Source organism: Colobus angolensis, unplaced genomic scaffold, assembly GCF_000951035.1.
Source record: "Colobus angolensis palliatus isolate OR3802 unplaced genomic scaffold, Cang.pa_1.0 Scaffold413, whole genome shotgun sequence".
Taxonomy (NCBI): Eukaryota; Metazoa; Chordata; class Mammalia; order Primates; family Cercopithecidae; genus Colobus; species Colobus angolensis.
In genome coordinates this window covers 284,687-305,357 of record NW_012117522.1, presented here as the reverse complement: position 1 = coordinate 305,357, position 20,671 = coordinate 284,687, and the positions used below count along the sequence as shown (strand labels likewise).

General features: G+C 40.2%; 1 protein-coding gene across 1 annotated transcript in view; it reads left to right on the top strand.

The window, feature by feature from the left end:
• The window catches only part of WDR43 (WD repeat domain 43), a 58,437-nt gene that overhangs the window by 7,347 nt on the left and 30,419 nt on the right, over nucleotides 1–20,671 (top strand). The window contains exons 2-6 of the mRNA XM_011956286.1: nucleotides 1,275–1,412; nucleotides 5,978–6,099; nucleotides 11,757–11,877; nucleotides 12,921–13,060; nucleotides 16,745–16,847. Coding sequence (XP_011811676.1) covers nucleotides 1,275–1,412; nucleotides 5,978–6,099; nucleotides 11,757–11,877; nucleotides 12,921–13,060; nucleotides 16,745–16,847 — 624 coding nt within the window. The remainder of the gene's footprint in view (nucleotides 1–1,274; nucleotides 1,413–5,977; nucleotides 6,100–11,756; nucleotides 11,878–12,920; nucleotides 13,061–16,744; nucleotides 16,848–20,671) is intronic.

Below are 20,671 nucleotides of genomic sequence, written 5' to 3'. Positions count from 1 at the left end.
ACAGATTTTTTCGTGTCTTGGGCTGTGTGCCTGCCCATGCGTGCTGTAGAGCTAAGATCCTGCACTATTAAGATGTTCTCTTTTCTATGACATTGGCTTGTTTTACAGTGAAAGAATGGATTTCTCAGAACTTTATGCTAAAAACATATAGGCTGGTGAGCTGTAATTTAAAAAAACACGGAAGAGAACTTCTGAAATCATAATAATAAATATTCAGCATTATAAACTGATGTATTGATTTTAAGTTAGATTCATTGTCTTTTTGTTGGGTAGACATGAGCTGTTAGCATCACTTTTGAAATAAAAGAAGTCTTGTGGCATTTGCCACTTGAGTGAGACTTATGTCTCTGAAGTCATTGAATCACCGAGCCAGCCCTTGACCAGTCACTGGGGCAACTTCTTTTTTTTTTTTTTTTTGAGATGGAGTCTTGCTCTGTCGCCCAGGCTGGAGTGCAGTGGCCGGATCTCAGCTCACTGCAAGCTCGGCCTCCCGGGTTTACGCCATTCTCCCGCCTCAGCCTCCGGAGTAGCTGGGACTACAGGCACCCGCCACCTCCCCTGGCTAGTTTTTTGTATTTTTAGTAGAGACGGGGTTTCACCGCGTTAGCCAGGATGGTCTCGATCTCCTGACCTCGTGATCCGCCCGTCTCGGCCTCCCAAAGTGCTGGGATTACAGGCTTGAGCCACCGCGCCCGGCCTGGCAACTTCTTTTGTGTGTGCCCTGAGCTGCTCTGCTAGCTAAAGCTATTTGTTGACTCAAGTTGAAGTTAATGCATGTTTATAAAGGTAAAAACTTTTGAGTCCCCTTTCTCGACAACTAAGCTAGAATTTGTGGAAAAATTAGGAGGGGAAAAGGAGAGTTGGCTGCTGAGGTATGGACTTACAGATTCAGAGAGTTTTGGGTATGAATCTCTTTGGTTGGGGAGTGAAGGCTTCGCTTAGATTGGACCTGTCAGGAGGGGTGGTCTGTTTCTGAGAAGTGGAAGCACCATTGAGGCTTCTTGGACCTGTTAGGAGAGTACCAAGAACACACCACGTTTTTCTATTTGCTGTCTTTTTTCCGTAGGGGTGGGAGACGGGACAGAGAATTATGAATTTCTCTTCCCATTGGAGGGATTGCTTTTTGAAGTAGTGAGAAGTAAATCACCCAATAGCTTCTCTCTTCCTCCCTTTTAAAATATCTTTTGTTGGCTGGTGGGCATTTGTATTTGTTCATTAATGATGTTTTGGTGTTTGAAATACTAAATAAAAACATTGTTTTTCTTGTTTTCCAGGAAAGTCCCCAGAGGAAAAAAAGGAAATCAGAAGCTGTAGGAACGAGTAACCAGACCGACTTACTGGCTCTTGGCACAGCAGTTGGTAGCATTTTATTATACAGCACAGTAAAAGGAGAATTACACAGTAAATTAGTAGTAAGTGTGTATATATTTTATTTAAAAGTGATGTGACAGGGAAGCTGATTACTAGAGATTATTAAAAAACACTTAAAGGTATGTGATGGATCTGTGCTGTAGGGACAGTTTTCAGTCTCATCTACGTTTAAGTAGTTGAATAGTAATATTTGATAAAAGCTGTAATAGTTCACAGCAGTCCTTATTATGGGTCAGAGGATGAAGACTTCTTGACTAGGTTTAAAATAAGGAAGGGTTACAGGAACTCTAAGGAATCATAGATAGCAACTGTGGGAAGCAACTCCCCAACTCTTGACCTAGGGGAATAAAGGAGGCAGTTGGAGTTACTGCTGACACTGAGATCTGCTGTTGCTGTCTCTTGAGGAGTGGCCCCACGGGCATGGGATCCAGACCTCAAACTGAGAAGGAGGCTCCAGCTGCCTGGTGCTAGTGTCTCTGACGGAGGTGATGAGACTGGTTCTCCTAGGGTTGGAAAAATTGCATATTGGGTTCAGCTGCTGCTGTTGGGCATTACCACTGCTGGGGTGATGCAAATAAAGAGACAGGAAGGACAAGTCCCTTTTGTCTCCATCCTTGTCTCCCTCTAGCAGTTCCTATTGGCAGAGCCTATGGATCCAGCTGGGAAATCAGAAATCAGGTTTGCTGAGTCTCAGCATCACAGCAGAATATAAAGGGCGGGTTTGGCATTGGAAGACAGTAACTGAACTGGCCTAGTTGGTTCAGACAATATCTATTGCAGTGTGTTTTTGTTCGCTGGACTTCTGTATATAGGAGTGTTTTAAGTTTTTTGTTTTAAGTAACATTTATCTATAGAAAATTTTTAACTACATAAAGTTGAAAAGGAAAAAAATTTATACCTAAGTCTCTCACTGAGAGATCCTCTTAATAATTTGTGTATTTCATTGCTTTATACATACATTAAAAAAAAATATGGTTGGCCATCTGTTCATCTAGTTTGTATCCTGATTTTTTTTCATTAGGTTACAACATAACTATCTTTTATATTTGTCAAGAACTGGTTGTAGAGATTTTTAATGCCAGCCTAAAATCCCAATAAGTGGAATAGTCCATTATGTTACTTAACTTGTTGACCATTTAGGGGTTTCCAAATTTTTAAATTGTTGTAAAACAATGAATTTTTTTTTTTTTTCTTACATGGATTCACAGAATTACTAACCTAAAATTAGTGAGCCAAAGCTATATATGTAGTATAAAAATACTTTCTGGAATAATTTTTACTAATTTATGCTTAATATCAGTGATAGGAGATAAGTACTTTATCTCAGCAGTATCATTATTCATACTGAATAGCCCATTAAAACAGCAACCATGACAACAAAGAAACAGATAATTTGGTAGATGAACATTTTAATCTGATTTTAAGTTTGCATTTAGGAATGTATTACTTGTTTTTTTATTAAAGATTACAAAAATAATAACTACAAATGAATTTTAAAGCATTCAGAGATCCATCTCAAGAAGGCATCCTTCCTTATATTCTTCCCCACTCCAAGTCGAGTGTGGTCCTCAAGTGAGCTCTTACATCTACTATAGGTAGGAGGCTGTCCTTTAATTTGATAGGTTTTTTGTGGTCAGCAGGTACCTAGCATCTTCTGCAGTGTGGTAGCCGCTCAGCTGCTGTGGCTGCTGGAGCTTAGAAAACTTATTTTTTAAAGACAGAGTCTCACTCTGTCGCCCAGGCTACAGTACAGTGGTGCGATCTCAGCTCACTGCAACCTCTGCCTCCTGGGTTCAAGCGATTTTCGTGCCTCAGCCTCCTGAGTAGGTGGGATTACAGACGTGCACCACCATTGCTGGCTAATTTTTGTATTTTTAGTAGAGATGGGGTTTTGTCATGTTGGCCATGCTGGTCTCGAACTCCTGTCCTCGTATGATCTGCCTGCCTTGGCCTCCCAAAGTGCTGGGGTTACAGGCATGAGCCTTTGTACCCAGCCTTGAACTCCTTTCTATATCATTTCAGTACCTTACGAGATTGTAAATACATCTTTGACAGGGACGAATTTATCAAAAAGGAGTCAAGAGGGTCAGGGTGAGGGGTGCTGGGATGGTATGGTAAAGTGGAAAGGGACCAGGCTTTGGAGCTAGTCTGTCCTGAGATTGAATCCTACTAGCTGTGTGTTCATGTGTGAATAATTTAACTTCTCATTCCTTAAGTGGGTATTAACAACCTACCTTGCATGATTTTATGAAGACTTAGATGTAATAATATATTGAAAGTGCCTGGCTTGTAAGTGGTATTTAGTAAATATTTGTTGAATGAGTAAGTGAACAAGTGAGTGAACACATTGCTAAATTGCTTTCCAAAAGGGTATGCTAGTTGACACTGCCGCTGGCAATAGTATTATGTAACCTCACCAGCATGGGCATCATAAGGCTAAACACATTGCTACAGGAACAGACTAAAAATGCCACTTTGTTTTGGTTTGTATTTCTTTGATTACTAACAAGGTTGAATATTTTGGTACGTTTTCTAACTGAATTCTTTCTATGGAATGTATCTGTTCATGTCTTTTAGTTATTTGCGTGTGTATAAGAATTAGTTCTTTGAGTACACAGCTGATAGGAAGGAAAGTAACTGAATGTGACATTTTAAAATGTTTTTCTTTTGAAGTGTTAACAATGTTATTTGGAAGTAGCTTTAGTAATTTTGAGTAATCACTTTTATTCTTAGCTATGTACATAGTGATGTTTCATTGTATATGTATTTACTTTATTCCTGCAAGATTTTAATACATAAAGCTAAAAATGGTACAAAAGTAAAGTAACTGTAGGAGAGATGTCACAAGGTAGCATGTGACTATTTGTCAGATGAGTTACAGCAGTGTTGGGAAGGCCTGGAGGAGAAAGGTTTTCATTTGGACCTTCTGGGATGGGTAAGATTTGGATAGAGAAGGGTGGAGAATCCTTTCAAGGGTGGAGAAAAGAAGTTGGGGAGATGGCAAGAGCAAATGCAGGGAGACCAGAATGTAAAAGATTGACTTGGCACAGAGTAAAGTAATTTAGAGAAGGGGCATACCAGGGGGTAATGGATAATGGATAAATGTGACTTTAGGTGGAAAGAATGAAATGCTTGCAGTGTGGGTGATTTAGTACCTCATTCTGCTAAGCGAGTTAGTCCTGGAATGTTTGTGAGATGAGAAACATGAATGAGCTCTTCTCAGTTAGTTTCTATTCCTACGTGCCTCTTAGTGGGCATGTTGCTGTGCTGTAAATGTGTAAGTATTGTTTCTATGCTATGGCCCCATAGTACAAGTAAGCATTTAGTGTTTACCTGAAGTAACAGTGATTTTTGTTTTGAGACGTAGCTTTGGTACTTTTTTAGTAGGAGACTTTTTAAGAATATTTTTGACTACACTTGATTTTTACCTTAAATGTTGACTTGGGGTGTGAAAGTAGTTTGTTTATTTAGTTTTAAACAGAGGAGAAGGAAAGTTAACATTTTGAAGTTCTAGCTGTGTATCTCTTTTTTTTTTTTTTTTTTTTTGTTTGGATATGGAGTTTCGCCGTTGTCACCCAGGCTGGAGGCAATGGCGTGATCTTGGCTCACTGCAACCTCTGCCTCCCGGGTTCAAGTGATTCTCCTGCCTCAGCCTCTCAAGTAGCTGGGATTACAGGCATGCGCTACCACACCCAGCTAATTTTGTGTTTTTTTTAGTAGAGACGGGAGTTTCACCATGTTGGTCAGGCTGGTCTCGAACTGCTGACCTCAGGTGATCCACCTGCCTCAGCCTCCCAAAGTGTTGGGATTACAGGTGTGAGCCACCACGCCCGAACTGTTTATCTCATTTTTGACATTGGAAAACTAAAACGGATAAAGGTTAAAGTTTTTAGTTAAGGCCTAACATTTTAGTTAATTATTTGGTAATGACTCTAGGGTTCATATTATCATAACATATAAGACAAGTTTTATTTTCTTCTTGAATTTTTTTTTGTACACCATAAATATCTTCATTTTTATTTGTCAGTTAAAAAAAAGAGCCGGGCACAGTGGCTCACGCCTGTAATCCCAGCACTTTGGGAGGCCGAGGCAGGCGGATCACAAGGTCAGGAGATCGAGACCACGGTGAAACCCCGTCTCTACTAAAAATACAAAAAATTAGCGGGCTGCAGTTTCGGGCGCCTGTAGTCCCAGCTACTCAGGAGGCTGAGGCAGGAGAATGGCGTGAACCTGGGAGGCAGAGCTTGCAGTGAGCCAAGATCGCGCCACTGCACTCCAGCCTGGGGGACAGAGCAAGACTCCATCTCAAAAAAAAAAAAGAAGAGTTGACTCCTGCCTCTACAGATTATTAACTGCATCTCTAACATGGTCGCCTCTATTTGCCTTTCACATCCTCTGCCAGTGACTGGCCTCAGATCCCCAGTGGAACCTTTTAAAAAAAATACACGATTGGCTCTATCTAGTTCTACTGATCTAAAATATCCACGTATGGGCCAGGAGCACTGGCTTATGCCTGTAATCCCAGCATCTCGGGAGGGTGAGGAAGGAGGATCACTTGAGCCCAGGAGTTTGAGACCAGCCTTAAATTTTTGTTTTTAATCTACAGAGTGGTGGACATGACAACAGAGTCAACTGCATACAGTGGCATCAAGACAGTGGCTGTTTATATAGTTGTTCAGATGATAAGCATATTGTGGAATGGAATGTACAGGCATGCAAAGTAAAGTGGTGAGTAACATTCATGGTATCAGGAAATGCGGTAGAGGTGGATAAATGCTGGACTTACGGGGAATGCAGACATTAATAAGGTTATAGGTTCCATTTTCAAAGAACCTTTAATCAAATTGAGCATGCAAGATTTTAATACATAAAATACTAAAATACATAAAATACGTAAAAGCTAAAAATGGTACAAAAGTAAAGCAACTGTATGAGAGATGTCACAAGGTAGCATGTGACTGTTTGTCAGATGAGTACAGTAGTGTTGGGAAGGCCTGGAGGAGGAGAAGGGATTTCAGTTGAACCTTCTAGGATAGGTAAGATTTGGATAGAGGAGGATGGGATAATCCTTTCAAGGGTGGAGAAAGGAAGTTGGGGAGATGGCAAGAGCAAATGCAGGGAGACAGGAATGTAAAAGATTGACTTGGCACAGAGCAAAGTAATTCAGAGGAGGGACATACTAGGGGATAATGGATGGTAGATGGTATGGGTGAAAGTATCCTAAGAGCCTGGCTTTGTGTCATAGATAAAGGTCATAGACAGTTGATTATAGTTCAACCACCTGATCCTGAGGTTGGCTGCATAGGAGATGCTTAGTAAATGTGAGCTGTTGAATATAGTTCCACCTACTGTGTAGTTGAGCCTCATGAGGAAAATGATGCCCGTGGTCCTGCAGCTGCCAGAGAAGATCCTGCTCTTTTGAGTTCTGGTATAGTTGGGGTTTTAGATTCTGTGTGGTATGCAAGAGAGAGCCACTGGCCGAGTGCACTGCCTCCAGCACTTTGGGAGGCCAAGGTGGGAGGATTTCTTGAGACAAGACTGAACAACATAGAACCACCTCTTTACAAAAAAAAGAAAAAAACCAGTTGGATGTGGCGGTATACATGGCCTGTGACCCCAGATACGATGGAGTCTGAGATGGGAGGATTGCTTGAGCCTGGGAGGTTGAGTCTGTAGTGAGCCATGATTGTGCCACTGCACTCCAGCCTGGGTGACAGAGCAAGACGCTGTCTCAAAAAAAGAAAAGGGTGGGCTTGGTGGCTCACGCCTGTGATCCCAGCGCTTTGGGAGACCGAGGCAGGCAGATCACGAGGTCAGGTGATCAAGACCATCCTGGCAAACACGGTGAAACCCCGTCTCTACTAAAAAGACAAAAAAAATTAGCTGGGCATGGTGGCGGGCATCTGTAGTCCCAGCTACTCAGGAGCCTGAGGCAGCAGAATGACTTGAACCCAGGAGGCGGAGGTTGCAGTGAGCCGAGTGCGCCACTGCACTCCAGCCTGGGCGACACAGCGACACTCCATCTCAAAAAAAAAAAAAAAAAAAAAAAGCCACTGCAGGTCAGTGTCTGTGGGATAGAGTATTCAGAGTAATGCTTTAGGAAAAAGTAATCTGTCAGCAATGTGTACAATTTAGGGAAAGGAGCTAGTTAAAGTCAGAGAAGGCAGATAGATTGTTACTGTAATCCGGTTGTAGGATGGTAAGTGTGGGAAGTTAAAATGGGAATGATCGCAATCATTGAGTTGGTGTGGAGGAGGGATATTGAGTTTAGTTTTCAACTTTGCTAACTAGGCAAGTAAACCAATTTAGAGGGAGGACGTACTAGGGGATAATGCATGGTAGAGGATAGAAATTATGGTTACAAGAGATAAATGGTTTTGGGGTTTTTAGACAAGTTGGCTTTGAAATAACACTTTGTGAAAGATAAGACCCAGCAGACAGGGTGGTGATAGAGGCTTAGAATTTAAGTGGGGGTTTGGGGTTGGAGATGCAGGTGAGTAAATCATCTCCCTGATGGCTCAGTGAGTATTTGTGCTTCATTTACTTGTAGCAGACACAGTAATTTCTATGTTAGTAACTTGTTAGAAATGCCTGCAGAGATTCTGATCCGGTAGGTCTGGGATAGGGCCTGTGTTACTGTATTCTGGATGAGAGGTCACAAAGATAGGTCCTTCACATAGGGACTAGTAATGTTCAAGGAGCCGTTCAACACATTGTGTGCTTTATTGTATGTGATCATAAGCCTGTGAGGTGGACTCTGGCCCCACTTTGCTGTTTTGAAGTAGGTTAAACAAGAGCCTGACCTCCCATACACTAAACTGTGTTGTCTCATAATTTCATTATGTTTCCAGCTTCATTCTTATGCTGCTGTTACTTGATTTTGTTTTCTGTTCTAGACGCTATGTCTTGATTTCCTGTTGTAGAAGATGAGGATTTAGCTCTTACCTTCTTTCCCCCTCTCAATTCTCTCAATATTGTCATATCACAGTGAATGATAAGCAGTATTTGTTTACGTTATGACTAGTTAAGTATTGTTACAGCTGAGCCTTAGACTTTCCTATGTTTAATGTATTTTTTGTACAAAATTTTGCTTTTCTTGGGGTTTATAATTGCTTTGGTTTAATTTCATTTTATTAGTTACTAGGTCATTTTCTATTAGTGGTATAAATCTTCTCAGTTGTTTCTGGACACATCAGTCAGTCAGTTTTATTCATTTCTTGGAAGACTTCTTTGTCTTGTAAGTTCTGCTGAATGATGATTATTCTGAGGTTTTCCTTTTTCTTTTTTTTTTTTTTTTTTTTAGATGGAGTTTCGCTCTTGTTGCCCAGGCTGGAGTGCAATGGCGCAATCTCACCTCACTGCAACCTCTGCCTCCCGGATTCAAGTGATTATTCTGCCTCAGCCTCCCGAGTAGCTGGGATTATAGGCACCTGCCACCATGCCTGGCTAATTTTTTATTTTTAGTAGAGACGAGGTTTCAGCATGTTGGTCAGGCTGGTCTTGAACTCCTGACCTCAGGTGATCCACCTGCCTTGGCCTCCCAAAGTGCTGAGATTACAGGTGGGAGCTACCATGCCTGATCATGAATTATTTTCTTTTGTTCCTTACATCCTCTCTATTGTGGGTGTGGTTTGAGTTGTTTGATTTGGCCTCTTTTATGTTTAAGGAATCCTTCAAATCACTGGAGATCCTGGGCTGCCTGTTGCTATTTGGAAACAAAGCATTAAAAAACTGGTGTCTGGGCGTGGTGGCTTATGCCTAAAATCTCAGCACTTTGGAAGGCTGAGGTGGAAGGATTGCTTGAGCTTAGGAGTTTCGAGACCGTCCTGGGCAACATAGTGAGAACCGCCTCTCTACAAAAATGAAAAAAATTAACCAGGTGTGGTGGTGTGTACCTGTAGTCCCAACCACCTAAGAGGCTCAGGCAAGAGGGTCACTTGAGCTCAGGAGATCAAGGCTGTAGTGAGCTGTTACCTTGCTACTGCACTCTGCCTGGGCAACAGAGTGAGACCCTGTTTGGGGGGAAAAGTACTGATTGGAAGGCTTAGTTATGAGTGTGTGACTTTTCAATTGTTGCGCTTCATTTATAGAGTGATTGGGAAGCCTTCAAATACCAATATGTGTAGGTCATTCCACTGGAACCAGTTACGTTTCCCAAAGAGGAATTTTTTCATCTGGTGCTTCTTAAGCCTTAAATGTACATACATCTTACTTGTGCATACAGATCTGATTTAGTAGGTGTATCTAGGTTAGAGCTTGAGAATGCATAATTCTCACAAGTTCCCAGATGATGCTGATTTATGCTTTGAGTTGCAAAGCTCCTGAGGGATTGGGGTGTGGGGGGGATAGAGAGAAGGTATTATTAGCCTAACTAGCATTTTCGATACTGAGTGGGGAAGTTTCAGGAAGCTTATCAGCCTCCTCTAGGCAGGATGGCGATTGTGTCTTTTATGTATGTATCAACATAGTGAATATATGTTGAATATTGAATGTAAATGAGAATTGAAGCTGTAGGAATCGATGATAAATTGGCAAAAATTTTAGAAGCTGGTAAGGGTAAAGGAAAAGTTCTCTCGTACATTATAGCTGTATTTCTTTGATTATCAGTGAGGTCGAATGTTTTGTGTTTATCAACAATTTGTATTTTTCCTATGAGTTGCCTGTTTGCCTGTTTATATCCTTTGTCTATTTTTATTTTGAGTTCTTTTTCTTATTGATATGAAGAAGCTATTTGTGTATTATGTTACTCCTTTGTAATATATATTTTTGATGTTTTTCTAGCTTTTTACATATATATTATTATTATTATTATTTTTGAGACAGGGTCTCACTGTGTCACCCAGGTGGAGTGCAGCGGTGGTATCTTAGCTCACTGTAAACTCTGCCTCCGGGGTTCAAGCGATCCTTCTGTCTCAGCCTCCTGAGTACCTTGGATTGCAAGTGTTTGCCACCAGCTCTGTCTAATTTTTGTATTTTCAGTAGAGACAGGGTTTCACCATGTTGTCCAGGCTGGTCTTGAACTCCTGGCCTCAGGTGATGCACCTGCCTTGGGCTCCCAAAGTTCTGGGATTACAGATATGAGCCACTGCGTCTGGTCACTTTTTACTTATATTTTAATTTTATGACTTACTTGTGGAACAGAAGTTTTATGTAATTAAATCAGGCCTTTTTTTCTTTATAATTTCTGATTTATAATTGTTGTGGAAGACCTGTCCTAACCCCAGGATTATAAAAACATTTTCATACCCTGTTTAAATACTTTTAAATTTAATAAATTAATTTTTTTTGCATGTGTGGCATAATGTAGGTATCTAATTTTGTTTTTCCAATGACTAATTTGACTTACTCCAGTATTGACTGGCAGAACCATACATTTTCTTCCACTTAATAACCTCTTTTGTTATTAAGGTTCCTACTGTTACTTCCTTGTTTTTTCTTGGAGACAGAGTCTTGCTCTGTCACCCAGGCTGGAGTGCAGTGTTGCGATCTCGGCTCATTGCAGTCTCTGCTTCCCGGGCTCAAGCGATCCTACCATCTCAGCCTCCTGGGTAGCTGGGACTACTACAGCATGCCTGGTTAATTTTTGTAGTTTTTGTAGAGTCAGGGTCTCGCTATATTGTCCAGGCTGGAGGTCTCGAACTCCTGGACTCAGGCCATCTGCCCACCTTGATCTCCCAAAGTGCTGGGATTACAGGCATGAGCCACCATGCCCAGCCCCTGTTGTTACTTCTTGATTGTATAAGTGAATAGCCAGGTTCCCTGTTGCCTATGACAGCATTAATATGAGTAACAAACAGCAAAGACCTGAGCTTCTAATCATATCTGAGGTAATGAAAAGGAATCATTTGTATCTAATTAATTTTTACCTGTCAGACTGGGGTGTATTCGTGTGAATTTGGGGTAGAAATAACCTTTTTGGGTTGCAGCTTTTGAGAAATCATTTGTGTTATTAAGGGAATTAATTAAAGGCCAGCCTTCCAGAGAAAGCGAGAGTCGAGACAGGGTTAGGATAGGCTTGGGGAGGTCTAGCCAATATGAAACTTTCCTGGACATTCACCAAGTTCATCTCCTGGGTCACAGGATGTATAGCTACCCATTTTACATTCTTACCACTCTCCCTCACCCATTTTCTGATATGTTGAGAATCTTTATCGCGTGCCTGACAAAGGGAGATTGTGCCGTGTTAAGGAACCCAATCAGTGAGGTTTTATCACAGTGGTATGTCCAGGATTAGTTACCTGACACAAGCTTTTAGGGAATGTAATTGTCATAGGACCAGAGGTGATATTTTTAATGATTGCTCAGTTTCTTTTTGTGTTATTTTCTGCTCTGAGTAAAGTTTTCTCTTATGTATTGAGATGCTTTTGTTTCTCTTCACAATATAGCAAATGGAAAGGCGACAATAGCAGTGTCAGTTCCCTGTGTATCAGCCCAGATGGAAAGATGTTGCTTTCAGCTGGTCGAACTATCAAACTGTGGGTTTTGGAGACCAAAGAAGTCTACAGAGTGAGTGAATCAAATTATTTGTAAGCATAAAAATTACAGTAAACGTGGAGAAAGGCAGAAGTTTGAGCCATAAAATATTATTTTAAGAATACAAATTCTTCGTTGTCAGGTACATCAAATAATTTAGTGGACAAAAGTTAGCCTCCTAATCTGATTTGTTGATGTTAAAAAGACTACACATGTCTACTTCAAATGTATTGGAAAAATGAATAGAACCAATATTCAAGAAACAAGATTTTTTAAAAAATTTAAATATATATACCAACTGTGTATCCACAAAAAAGAAAAAGTTACCTTATAAAAAACAAAATAGATTTTGAGACAGGGTCTCTCTCTGTCGCCCAGGCTGGAGTGCAGTAACGCCATCACAGCTCACTGCAGCCTTGACCTCCCAGGCTCAAGCAGTCATCCCACCTCAGCCTCCTGAGCAGCTGGGAATATAGGCGCTTGCCACCATGCCTAGCTCAAAAAAGATTTTCTTAATAAAAAAGTTTTTACTATGTGATGATTATGGTAATTTTGATTTCTAGCCTACATTCAGCATTTAGTCCACTTACTGTATTTGACTGTGGAGATTTAGTATTACATTTTTGGAGGAGGAAAAAGCTTTCACTCAGGGCTTACTGAACATTTGGTGCTGTGATGATGCCTTAATATTGTGGTTTCGACTCACTGAGAGTAAAATGAGGACCTACAATTCCTTGGCTGTGTCTGAGCACCCAAGTGTACGCCTTTTAAAATGGATAGAATTAAGTGAATCTTAAATTCAAGAATGTAAGACATAAAGGTGCAGAGTGGTAGGGTCATGGGAGTTAGAAGGAACATCTAAATTTTCAGTATTTTCAGATGCATTTTTTTTAAGAAGTGGGAGAATTGTAGCACAAATAATCTTATTTGCTTAGAATTGAATTTAATAGTTACTTCATTGTGGAGTTCTCTTTTCATATATATATCACATATGGCTTGTTTATGATATATATATACTATTAATTTTTGTCCCTGCTTTGAATCTGCTCTCCTAACTGGGATTTAACTTTCTCTAGCATTTCACAGGACATGCAACACCAGTTTCGTCACTGACGTTCACTACCATCAGACCTCCTAATGAGAGCCAGCCCTTTGATGGAATTACAGGTCTTTATTTCTTATCTGGAGCAGTACATGACCGGTTGCTTAATGTCTGGTATGTAGTTCTTTTGGATTTGGGAGGTAGCATTGAAAGAATCTGTCAGAGCTTATGTAGTTAATGTAAATTATGACTATGGGACTTTATTTGTTGTATCTAATATTGGATTTACGTTGAGTCATAATAAAGAATTGAGCCTGCCTACAAAGCAGATCTTTCTGAGAAAAAAATTAAGTGCATTATCTAATAAAGCCTCCTGTGCTTGTTTAGTGATACACTGGACTGAATAGTTTTGTGGTTGGGCAATTTAGAAATAAGTTTTAAAAAATTTGGAAAGACCTTTGATTTTGAAATATGTGGCACCACTGGGTTAATGCAGTAATGTCTGTTTATGGAGGGCATAAAAATTCCTTGGCTGTCTGAGAATTTCCAGTACCCCTTTTTGCAGTAGCTGCTATTAACTAGTTCCCTTTGAAACCACATTTAAAAGTTAAAATCAGGCCAGGCGCCATGGCTCACGTCTGTCATCCCAGCACATTGGGAGGCCTAGGCGGGCAGATCACAAGGTCAACAGATCAAGACCATCCTGGCTAACATGGTGAAACCCCGTCTGTACTAAAGATACAAAAATTAGCTGGGCGTGGTGGCACGCACCTGTAGTCCCAGCTACTCGGGAGGCCGAGGCAGGAGAATTGCTTAACTCAGGAGGTGGAGGTTGCAGTGAGCCGAGATGACACCACTGCACTCTAGTGACAGAGCAAGACTCGGTCTCAAAAAAAAAATCAGTGATACAAAGTCATCAAAAAAATTTTTTAGAAATTTCCTGGATTTTATTACAGCATCTGATGGTGAAGTTGGCTTGAAAAAAAAACCACCCTGCTGTTCGTGGACAAAATAAGTAGAGATTAGAGATCTTTTTAGATCTCTACTTTTCTCATCTTAGTAATAATTAATTGAGCATGTTCTTCATCATATAGAATTACTATGAATTTAAACAAGATAATACTCATTAGAAGTGGGACTCATCCAATATGTATTCCTTAATGTGTGGGGGTCATAAGTCAAAATGTGGGCCTCTGTTTACCTTCAAAACCACCAGCAAAGCCATAATTCCTAATTATGACTCTTGTACTTAAACAGATTTGGTTTTCTGTTTCGTGTTTGATTTTTGAGAAGAGCCAATGGAGATAAATTCTAGAGGGTCTAACAATTACATAAGAAATTAGTAGTACTAAAAAATTAAAATCTACTGCCAGCATTCCCTGGCATTACTGAGTTGCTTCAATCTCAAATGTTTTACCACTTAGGCTCCCTCTTATGTAGGAGTCTCTAGCTACAAAATTTCATAATATAAAATAAAAGTTGCTTTATGTTAATCTTAAGAACCTGAATAGTATCTTGGTATAAAGGAATTAAACTTAAAATTAACCATACACACAAAAGAAAAATATTAAAACCCATATTGAAAAGCTGCCCAACGAGCTCTGTAAATTTGCATGGGGATAGGTAGAGCAGGCCTAAAGTTCCCTGATAATTTCCTTTGAAAGACACATTTCTGTGAGGACATAACGTTCAAAGGCTTCTTGCTGAGCGAAGATTAAAAGATCAACCCCAGTACTATCTTCTGTTGATTAGTTAAGATACTCTGTATAGTGGTCCGATGGCAGAGATTTTGAGCATACATGAATGACTTCATGTTAGAGTGCATCTTACTCAGAAGTTTTGCATGAAAACATTTAGAATTTATCAAATCAACTCTTAATTTTCTTCTGGACTCCAAAGAAGCTGATTTGAATCATGTTTGTAAATCATGTTTGTTATATATTATTTTTTAAAATGTGTACCTAAATTTTAAAAACAGCTATATTGACGTATAGTTGACATGTAATGAACTGCACATACCAGAATGTACAAACTGATGAATTGTAACATACATATACATTGTGAAACCCTCAGCACAAACAAGATGTTGAATGCGTGTCTTCATGTCTTCTTGTAACCTCTCTCAGTTTCCAGACTTGTTGACAGGTTTTGGGCCATTACAAATAAAGTTGCTATGGACATTTTTTGTGTACAAGTCTTTATATGGACATGTGATTTCATTTCTTTTGGGTAAATACCCAGGAGCGCAGTGGCTGGATCATATGATAGGTGTACATTTAGCTTTTCAAGACATCACCTGATTTTTTTTCAAAATGGTTGTATCATTTTGCATTTTTACCAGCAGTGTATGAAAATGGGAATTCCTTCACATCCTCATCAACACTTGGTGTAGCATTTACTTTTAGCCATTCTAATAGGTGGGTAGTGGTATTTTGTGCTGTTAAATTGGCTTTCTCTAATGGCTCATGATGTTAAGAGTCATGTTTTTGCATTATGGATATCCAGGGATCCCAGTATCATTTGTTGAAAAGATGATCTCTGCTGACTTGGTTTTGCATATACCCCTCCCCCTGTAACTAACCCCGAACATCTACACACACCCACACATCCCTGTACCCACACTCTTATCCCTATATCAGTTCTCATTTATAGTTGTTAAGTCCTATAAAGTCGCCATGAACACTGATGTAGGCAATAACATTACTCCTTTGGGAAATAGAAGATTAGGTTCCCATGAGCCTCCAGTTATAACATTTTTGTCATCTATTTATTTTTTGTTTATATTATTTATATTGTAAAGATAGCCAACTTGTAACATTTTTGTCATTAATATATAAAACTTTGTTTTATGTTTGTTTCCATTTAAAGATAACTTATTTAATGCGTATGTTTTTGATTGATTAACTTGGAATTCAGACCACTACAACTCATGTCTGAGTGAAGCTTATTTAACACATATTTTCACTGTAAGGCACATCACAGCCTTCTTGTGCTTAGGAACACCATAGAGCACCTCAGAAGTATGCTTGGGGGCCATTTTAAATAGTGAAATCTCCAAGAAAGCACAAAAATGCAAAAAACATGGTACTAGGTGACCTACTTGTTGATAGTATGAGAACGGCAGTGGGAAGGCAGAAAGTAGCTACCTTAGCTGAAGATGTTGAATGTGTTAGGCAACTCAGATTTTTCACTAGTCTACATGACTGAAGGAGCATAAAATTGTCACAGTGATTTAGAGGTTACAAATAAAATTTTGCAAAAGTTGAGTTTGCAAATAAGGTCTCCATGAATAGTGACAATCAATTGTATATGTGTATATATATAGGTCTGTTTCTGTGCTCTTTACTCAATACCATTATCATGTTAATTCTCCCCAAATTGACCTACAGATTCAATGCAGACCCATTCAAAATCTTAGCAGGCTTTTTTGTTTAAGAAATTGACAAACTGATTCTAAAATTAAAATGGAAATACAAATGACAATAGGCAAAATCATTTTGAAAAAGAAGAAACACATTGGAGGACTAAGATTGATTTCAAGACCTGTTATCAAGTGGCATTAATCATGACAGTGTGGTGTTAGTATCAAGGTAGACAAACAGATCAATAGAAAAGAACAGAATGTTACTCTTGTTTAAATCTGCTACAAATGCATTATTGCTTTCTCTTTTCTCAAGCAACCATGTTATATGGTAGTGCCATGGATGTTTTGATCTTTAGTCACTTTACCAGTTTTCAAAAGATGACAAAGCTATTGGGAATCTCATGTGCCGATCTCCCTGCCCACTTAGGTGTTTGCCTTTTTAGAAAAAAAAATTAAATCTGTCTTGTGATCTAATTGCTGGTTTTGTTATCTAGGCAGGTCCGATCAGAAAACAAAGAAAAGAGTGCAGTGATGTCATTTACAGTTACCGATGAACCTGTCTGTATTGACTTAACTTTGTCAGAAAACAAAGAAGAGGTAAATGGCTCGATTTTTGAGAATTTGTTTTTGGGTTTCACAGATGTTATTTTTACAGTCAAGGTTTTGATGATTTAATGACTTGAAAAATAGAGAGGACCCGAGGGAGTAACAACAAACTAACAAAATTTAGACTGTTCAAAGGAACTTAAATCACTGTGATAATCTCTTATGGGGGAAGGGAAAATTTTGTACAGGACGGTAGTAAATTCAGGAACTCGTTATGTGAATTAAGAAAAGTTGTTGAGCCGGGCGCGGTGGCTCAAGCCTGTAATCCCAGCACTTTGGGAGGCCGAGATGGGCGGATCACGAGGTCAGGAGATCGAGACCATCCTCACTATCACGGTGAAACCCCGTCTCTACTAAAAATACAAAAACTAGCCGGGCGAGGTGGCGGGCGCCTGTAGTCCCAGCTACTCCGGAGGCTGAGGCAGGAGAATGGCGTAAACCCGGGAGGCGGAGCTTGCAGTGAGCTGAGATCTGGCCACTGCACTCCAGTCCGGGTGACAGAGCGAGACTCCGCCTCAAAAAAAAAAAAAAAAAGTTGTTGAGATGGATTTTGTTGCTAGGAGTATGTATATACAATTCTTTAATCAGATGAAATTGTTGGTGATAGGTCCTAACTAAGGTGTGTGTGTGTGTGTGTTTATTTATGTATATATACATATAAATAATCTGGTTTTTAAAAAATTTTTTTGAGATGGAGTTTCGCTCTTGTTGCCCAGGCTGGAGTGCAATGGCTTACCACGACCTCCACCTCCCGGGTTCAAGCGATTCTTCTGCCTCAGCCTCCCGAGTAGCTGGGATTACAGGCATGCGCCACCATGCCTGGCTAATTTTGTATTTTTTAGTAGAGATGGGGTTTCTTCATGTTGGTCAGGCTGGTCTCGAACTCCCTATCTCAGGTGATCTGCCCACCTCAGCCTCCCAAAGAGCTGGGATTACAGGCGTGAGCCACTGCGCCCAGCCTGTATATGTATATATTTTATAAGAATGATGTCCTCTTGTTTGCTGCCTATAAAAAAAGAATTTTTTATGTAAAAATTAGGGATTCGATGATTAAAGGATTAAACCTGTTGTCACTCAAGTACTTGATGTTTCTGTTTGACTAAAGCTTTGCAGGATTTTGATCTGCGCAGAATCTCACGTTTTTAATGCAAGTTAAGGATATTTCACTTTTAAGTCAATTTAGTTTTGAAATGCATATTTTGCATTAATCTCTGGGATTTAGAGATGATTTAGACATTTTTCGTCATGTTTTAATACTTTGAAAAAGTGTTTTGGGGAAAAAACATTGGTTTAAAACTAAAAAAATTTTGGTTTACTGTTGTTTCTGGCTGGGTGTGGTGGATAACTTGAGCCCAGGAGTTCATGACCAGCCTGGGCAACATAGCAAGACCCTGTCTCTACAAAAAATAAAAAAATTAGCTGGGCATGGTGGCACGCACCGGTGGTCCCAGATACTTGGGAGGCTGTGGTGGGAAGATTGCTTGAGCCCGGGAGGTTGAAGCTGTAGTGAGCTGTGATCTTGCCACTGCATTCCAGCCTAGGTGACAGACCCTGTCTCAGTAAATAAGTAAATATATATAAATTCTGTTGCTAATAAACTTGGCTTTCTAATATGAAGTGGGGGCCACTGATGATCAGATCAGTGATTCCCTATAAAGATTTTTGTCTTTAAGAAAACTAGTAGGGGCCAGGCGCAGTGGCTCACACCTGTAATCCCAGCACTTTGGGAGGCCGAGGCGGGCGAATCGCCTGAAGGTCGCAGGCGATCGAGACCTTCCTGGCTAACACGGTGAAACCCCATCTCTACTAAAAAGACAAAAAATTAGCCAAGTATGGTGGCAGATGCCTGTAGTCCCAGCTACTTGGGAGGCTGAGGCAGGAGAATGCTGTGAACCCGGGAGGCGGAGTTTGCAGTGAGTGGAGATAGCACCACTGCACTCCAGCCTGGGCGACAGAGCAAGACTCCATCTCAAAAAAAAAAAGAAAACTGTTAGGAATCCTACACTTAATTACAATAATGATTTAATGTTATTATAAAGTTGTTGGACATGCTTGTGCATATTCAATGTGATCAGTGCACTCACTATTCTGATGATTGGACGTTCTGATCATAGGGAACTCATGAGAAACATTTTGGTATGTTCCCCTTTAAGTTTTTTTTTTTTTTTTTGAGACAGAGTCTCTCTTTGTCACCCAGGCTGGAGTGCAGTGGCACAATCTCAGCCCACTGTAACCTCTGCCTCCTGGGTGCAAGTGATTCTCCTGCCTTAGCCTCCTGAGTAGCTGGGACTACAGGTGCATGCCACCATGTCCAGCTAATTTTTGTATTTTTAGTAGAGACGGAGTTTCACCATGTTGGCCAGGATGGTCTTGATCTCTTGACCTCATGATTGGCCTGCCTCGGCCTCCCAAAGTGCTGAGTTTACAGGCGTAAGCCTCTGTGCCCAGCCTTTTAAATGATTTTTTAACATATTAAACTAGGAGTGATGGATAAGGAAGCCAAGATGTAATTCCGGCACTTCATATAAGATTGTAGTTAACAGCAGTAAGTTAGAATTAACATTCCAAAACAAACCTGATTATGGTATTGCAGAATAATCTGCTTATTTTATCTTCAAAAATTGCCAACCTCTCTATAGAAGGTTGGAGGTTAGATTTGGATGCCTGTCAGTTGAAGTTGCAGAACGGGGAACTAGAAAATTTGATGGTAGGGAAATGATCTCTTCCCCTAAACTTTGTTTTTCTTTTTCGAGATGGGGTTTCACCCTGTTGCCCAGGCTGGAGTGCAGTGGTGCCATCAAGGCTTACTGTAGCCTTGACCTTCCCGGGCTCAAGTGATCCCACCCTAGTCCCATGAGTAGCTGGGACTACAGATGCGTGCCCACCATACCCTGCTAATTTTTATTGTATTTTTTGTGCAAATGGGGTTTTACTGTATTTCCTAGTCTGGAAATTTCCTAGTCTATTTCTAGAGCCTAATCAAACTTCTAGGCTCTAGCTATCTTCCCGCCTCGGCCTCCCAAAGTGCTGGGATTACAGGCCTGAGCCACCGTGTCTGGCCCTCCCTGACAATTGCCATGTAGCACTAAACCTCAGAAAGACTGAAATTTACCCTAATAAAATGTCTCCTTTCTGAGATTTCTTATTTTTAAATACACCAGTAAAGAATTTTAAACATTTTCAAAGTTGTTTTCACAATGGAAGTTAGTCTCTTTTTTCTAGTTTTTAATTGATATATTACAGTTGTGCAAAGTTAGTCTTAAAACGTTTCATGTATTTCATTTTCTCTCAATATATTGGCTACTCCCTGAATTCTCTCATTACCTTTGTAACTAGAGTAGGGATAGCAGTGTTTTGAAAGTGCTTTCATTTAAGCTTTCCTTAAGAAAGTTCCAGAATGTTAAAAAATGAGCTTTAGAGAGGCTGACAGCAAGAGTCTGGTAGGTAGGAGCATGCAGAGAGCCTAGGCCACTCACATTGATAGTGGACGGAGGGAGAGAGGCAGTGAGAGCTTATAACACCCCTTTCTAGGTGGATAGGGGCGTCTGCAGACAGCTTAGGCCACTTACATTGACAGGGGATGGAGGAAGAGAGGTGATGAGGGCTTACAACAGCCCTTCCTAGCCATACGTGCAAAATGGCTTTTTCTGTATTCCCAGAATGAGGGACATGTCAGCTCCACATTGTCAGCCTTTGCTCTTGGTGGTAACTTTGTTCATCTAACTTCGAGGGCCCATTCTCCTTGACTGTTACCTTCTTGGCTTAAATATTTACCTAGAATCTTGACACCACCACCACTAATGGTTATTTTGACA